The 6,117-nt window shown below is 40.0% G+C and overlaps 1 protein-coding gene across 8 annotated transcripts in view; it reads right to left on the bottom strand.

Annotated features, from left to right (window-relative positions):
- Positions 1-1,988: 1,988 nt before the first annotated feature.
- The window catches only part of SPATA7 (spermatogenesis associated 7), a 44,001-nt gene continuing 39,872 nt past the window's right edge, over positions 1,989-6,117 (bottom strand). For all 8 annotated transcript variants that reach the window (XM_036087739.2, XM_036087742.2, XM_036087743.2 and 5 more), the window contains 2 exons: positions 2,962-3,019; positions 1,989-2,707 (listed from right to left, as the gene is read on the bottom strand). In XM_036087739.2, the coding sequence (XP_035943632.1) occupies positions 2,138-2,707; positions 2,962-3,019 (628 nt within the window). In that variant the 3' untranslated portion in view covers positions 1,989-2,137. The remainder of the gene's footprint in view (positions 2,708-2,961; positions 3,020-6,117) is intronic.

Genomic DNA, 6,117 nt, shown 5'->3' with positions numbered 1-6,117 from the left:
AAGGGAAACCTGAGGACAACGACGACGACAACCACCACCACCACAACAAAATACCCTAAAGGTACAAAAATGAGGATGGGTCGTGGTCCTAGAGACAAAAAGCTGTACCCAGAGTTAGAGGTTGGAGACCAGACATGGCAAAGCAGGAAATGGCGGGTCTGAGGCTGAGCCCAAAGTGTGGAGAACCAGCAAGAAGCCAGTTACTGAGAACCCCTTAAGCAAGATGGCAGCTCCAGGAAAGGGAGGAAAATTGGAGCCAGGGCAGTAAGTCTGAGGTAGTTGCATGGATAATAGGGTAAGGGGTTTGTGGAAGAGTGACGCTGGGATTGAAGAAAGGAGCCCTGGGGTCTGAGAGAAGGATGGAGCCCAAAAAGAGAGGGGTGACTGATGGGGAGACCCAGGCTGGGAGCCAAGCATAGGGTTGAGGATCTTTTAGGAGACTGAAGAGGATTGTAGGATGGGAAAGGAAGGGGGTTGCTCAGAAAGTTGGGGGGGGTGGAGAATTCCACAGGTGGGAGCTGAGGGGTAGGTGGGGCTGAGGAAGGGCTGCAGCAGGGTGACTTGGGGCCTAAGATATTGGGGGAGAAGTGAGTTGGGAGCTCAGCCCCCCTATACTGTACTTTGCAGGTTGTCCCTGAGCCTGAATCCTGAACACAGTGGTGACAGCTTCCCATGAGTGAGATAGATCTTCACCTATATACCACCAGAAATCAGCTCTAATACCTCCAGTGGTATGCACTACCTTTGTGGAAACAGTGGTGTGGGCAGGGGATGATAAAAGCCTGAGTTGAAGACTGGAATACTTGGGGGCCATTGCTAAGTTTCTAGAACATCTGGGTTATCATCATTATTTTGTTTCATCTTTTTATCCTTCATAGTCCCTAGGCATGAAACTGGGACTTGAATATTCAATTACATTATCGTAAGCAGTTGAAAAAATATGAATAGAGGTAAGTCTTCTGAGACATATCTTTTTTTTTTTTTTAAAGATTTTATTTATTTAGTCGACAGAGAGAGACACAGCGAGAGAGGGGACACAAGCAGGGGGAGGGGCAGAGGGAGAAGCAGGCTTCCCACTGAGCAGGGAGCCTGATGTGGGGCTCGATCCCAGGACCCTGGGACCATGACCTGAGCCGAAGGCAGATGCTTAACGACTGAGCCACCCCGGTGCCCCTGCTGAGACATATCTTAAGAGTAAACATCCCACTCATGAACTACAGGGCCAAGAGAGTATCAAACTGGGTTGACAGAATGTTTGCCCTCATTAAGAAGGGACAATTTTTCGGAGAGCTGACACTCTGCCTAGCTCACTGATAACTAGAAAGGCCTTAGATCAAAAGCTTTAGATATTGCAGGAAAGTGAGAAAGAAGAAATTAAAGATACTACAGATAAGGCTTAATGTTTCAAGATCCATGCCAGATCATAAACCATTTCCCATTGCATACAAAATCACTTACGTCTGGGTAAAATATGGTCCCCTGAAAAGCAACTTTAGAGATCGTGGCCAATAGATCCTAGGGGGACCCCGTGATTCTCACCTTCTGGCATTCATACCCTTGTATAATATCTCTACTCCTTAAGTGTGGGCAGGACCTGTGACTTGCCTCTAACTAAAAGAAGGTAGCAAAGGTGATGGAAAGTCATTCCTGTGATTACATTATGTAGTATCTCACTAGCCTTCAAGAAGCAAGCAGTGATGCTGTGGCTGCTTACCAAGTGGTAGGGAATGGTGGGCAGCCTCTAGAAGCTGAGGGCAGCCGATGGCCTGCCAAAAAAAAGCCCTCAGAGCTACAGCTCAGGGAAAGGAATTCTACCAACAACCTGCAAAGAGTTTGGAAGCAGATTCTTGCCCCAGTCAAGTCTCCGGATGAGACCATAGCCCCAAATGACACTGGCTTGTAGCCTTGAGACCCAGAGCAGACACATCTAAGTTATGCCCAGACTCCTGATACACAGAAATTGTGGGATAAATAATACATGTGTGTAGTTTTAAGCTGCTAATTTAAGGTACTTTATTATAGAGCATAGAAAGCAAATACAGAAGTCTTAATATATGAAAGAATAAAACAGAGGAAAAGGAATATTGAATTACTGGCCATTTGGGATATTTATTAATGAAGATCACACATCCAAAGGTCAGTCCTCAATGCTCATTTCCATGATTTTAAGAGTCGGTCCTGCCATGTCATGACTGTTGTCACCTTGGACACTGTGAAGCTGAAGAGCCGGGGAGAGTTCTGTGCTAAGACAACATAATTCATTTGAAGTCTCTGCCTTTTCAGTGTCACTATCCCCTTCAATGACATTCACAGAGGTCTCTTGGTCCGTTAAGCTGTCGGAGACACTCGGATTTTTGTCATCCCAAACTGAAGGTCCAAGGTTTGTTTCATCATTCACTTGTTGAATTATAACCCCTTCTGAGTACTTTGATTTATAGATGGGTAGGAAAAATTCATTTGGTGAAGACAATCTCTCATTCTCATCCTTTGGTAGAGACAATAACATATCCAAAGCTTTTTGGTATTCTTGACGTTCCTGCTGAATTGTGGTATCATGTTTACTTTTATCTTCATTTTCTTCTGAATTCTCAGCCTGTTCAAAATCAAGTAAATTCAACGTATCAGTATCATCCAGCTTTACTGAGTTTTCCCTGGATGTGCAGCCCAAGTCCACCTTCAGCACATGCAGCAGACGGCGCATTTTTTCCTGGGATTAAGACAAGACGGGAATAATTACATTAATTAGGCTCGTCAAATCGAATTACTTTTGTCTGCAGTGCTGCTCATCTCAGCAGGGTTAATACTTCTTTCATCACCCACCCCCCCCACCCCACCATACACACAAAAGGTACAAGGGAAAAACAGCACTTGCTTTTAATGCATTCTTTGAGGCTATGGAAAAACTTTAAAATTCTTTCCATATTATAATTTTTTCTAATGAATGTCTAAAGAAAGACAAACCTCTTCCAAATGATGTTTATTTTGTTTTATGTGTCGCTCAAATAGGCGTTCTAAAAACCTAAAAATGATAAATAGAAATGTTAATGTCTCAAAATCAGAAAATCAATTAAATATAAAATAGCCATGCAATAACAGAACTACTAAAGGTTGAAGAGTATTTTCTTTCCAAAGCTAAACACTTAATCCTTCCCTGTTCTGTCAAGTTCTCCAATTTGGGAGCTAGTATGGCTTTTGTTTTTGTTTAACTTTTGTAACAGATGCCATTGTTTCTGAAAGATTATATAACACTTACATTTCTGTGAAAATATTTTAAAAGAGGTCCAACAATACCCCTGCCACACACCAAAAAGCATGTTTTCCCTCTCACGCATCTATGCAAACACAAAAAGCCTCTCCTTCTCCTTCTCTTTCACATACACAACCCCCCAAACCAAACCCTAAAGGAAATTCTCTTATAGTTATTTTACAATGCTTCCTCAATTATACTTGAAAAAAAATTCCACTGATGGTAAATCCACATAATAACCTAAAAGCTATCACTCATCACATACCACCAAGGGCCAGACATTTGTGCCACACACACACTCATACCTCTAATCACGACCAGTATTTGGAGAGAAAGGTATTGTAAAGATCATTTTAAAGATGAGAAAATGATCTAAGATGATGACTTCCTCTCTCCTAAGGTCACAAGCCATTAAGAGAATTTAACCCAGATGTGTCTGGCTCCAGAGAAATTATTTTTCAACTGCACTATGCTTGTCATCACATGAATGTATCAATACCTTTGCTGAAAAACAACTCCTTTGTTACCATTTGTTATTACCAATGAAGTAAGCCAATCTTAGATTTAGTAGTTCTGCTTTATTCAGCAATTTTTAAAAAGGATTTATATATTTGTTTTAGAGAGAGAGAGAGGAGAGAGCACACGCACAGTGGGGGGGTAGGGGCAGAAGCAGAGGGAGAGAGAGAATCTCAAGCAGACTTCCTGCTGAATGGGGAGCCTGACATAGGGCTCGATCTCATGACCCATGAGATCATGACCCATGAGATCATGACCTGAGCTGAAACCAAGAGTCAGATGCTTAACCAACTGGCCACCCAGGTGCCCCAACTTAGCAATTTTTTAAAAGCCCAAGAAATCTGTATTCTACCTTTTATAAACAATACATACTGTTTGGGTACCTATTTTGTTTTTTCTCATCAACCATTATATTTTGAACATTTTTCTGTATAAATAAATTCACTTCTAAAACATCATTTTAAGTCCCTGAACAGAACTTGCTCTTGTAAATATTCAACAATTTATTCAACCAAACCTTTACTATTCAATGTATGGGTTGGTTCCATTTTTTTGGTGCTTTTATCACAAATGCTGCAATAAATAGCCTTATAATCTAAAAGAAAAATTTAAGTTTTTTTCTATAATAAACACATGTTCTATGCAAATGTTTTTTGTTTTTATTTTTGTTTTGCTTCTACCCTGTGCTTTATTTTTTGATTTACAGTTGGAATCTTAATATTTTTGTTCTGGTGGTAAAAAACAGGTAATATAAAATTTACAATTTAACCATTTTTAAATGTATAGTTCAGTAGTGTTAAATATATTCACATTGTTATGAAACAGACCAATAGAACTTTTTCATCTTGCAAATTTGAAACTCTATAACCATTATGAAAACATTTTTAGCCACCTTTTTTAAACAAAAGTAGTAAACAGAATTATTATAAAAAAAAACTTAGGGGCGCCTGGGCGGCTCAGTTGGTTAAGCGACTGCCTTCGGCTCAGGTCATGATCCTGGAGTCCCGGGATCGAGTCCCGTATCGGGCTCCCTGCTCAGCGGGGTGTCTGCTTCTCCCTCTGACTCTCCCCCCTCTCATGCTCTCTCTCTATCATTATCTCTCTCAGTAAATAAATAAAAATCTTTAAAAAATAAAACAAAACAAAAAATAATAAACTTAGGTCTTTTAGTGTATCTTTTTACAGCAATAATACAAATGTTTAATTAAAAAAACTTCACATAAGAATAGAAATAATTCATTAGAAGTGTTGTCCTTGACATATTTCAACAGGGAAAGCATGTAGTATAAATAATGGAGTTCTATGATACATAATGTTAAGTGCGCCTTTGTGCCCAGTGAACTTTAGATAAATAATGTTCAAGCTGATTCAGGACCACATAATTTCCTTAAGATATGCAAAGCTAATCTGGTTTTGCAAACTTCCCATTTCACTTACAGCGTATAAACCTAGTTTTTAATTTGTTCTCACTTTACTAGTAACAGTTTTAACAAAAATGCTTGCTTTTGATTCTCATGACAAGTTTCAAATAGTAAAATGAGATGATGGATCTTTGCAAATAAGCAAAAATTTGGTTCACCAGTCTATTACAACTAAGAGATATAGTGTTTGTTTTTGCATAGTTATAATTTTTTTTTTTTGTAGACTCTGTGGGATTTTTACATGGATGTAATGTCTGTGAATAAAGACAGTTTTACATCTTTCTTTCAAATATGGATATCATTTTCTTATTTTTTTTTTTTGAAGATTTTATTTCTTTATTTGCCAGAGAGAGAGAGAGAGCACAAGCAGGGGGAGCAGGGAGGGAGAGGGAGAAGCAGACTCCCCACTGAGCAGGGAGCCCGACGTGGGGCTGGATCCCAGGACCCTGGGATCATAACCTGAGCCAAAGGCAGATGATTGACTGAGCCACCCAGGCATCCCTCATTTTCTTCTTTTCTTTTTTTTGTGATAGATTTTTAAAGATTTATTTATTTAATTTTTAGAGAGAGAGAGAGAGCATGAGCTGGAGGGGCAGACAGAGAATCTCAAGCAGACTCCATGACGAGTGGGGAGCCTGATACGGGGCTTGATTCCACGACCCTGATATCACAACCTGAACTGAAGCCAAGAGTCAGACACCCAGCTGTCTGTGTCACCGAGGCGCCCCGTGATGGATTTTTTAAATTGAGGTGTAAGTGATGTACATTATATTAGTGTAAGGTATACAACATGATTCAATATTTGTTTATACTGTAAAATAATCACCAAAATAAGTCTAGTTAACATCCATCACCACACAGTTACAGAATTTTTTGTGATGAGCACTTTTAAGATCTACTCTCTCACAGGGGCGCCTGGGTGGCTCAGTCGTT

This window comes from Halichoerus grypus, chromosome 8 (assembly GCF_964656455.1).
Source record: "Halichoerus grypus chromosome 8, mHalGry1.hap1.1, whole genome shotgun sequence".
Classification (NCBI taxonomy): domain Eukaryota; kingdom Metazoa; phylum Chordata; class Mammalia; order Carnivora; family Phocidae; genus Halichoerus; species Halichoerus grypus.
The sequence above is the reverse complement of the archived record's forward strand: the minus strand, read 5'-3'. Positions and strand labels throughout refer to the sequence as shown.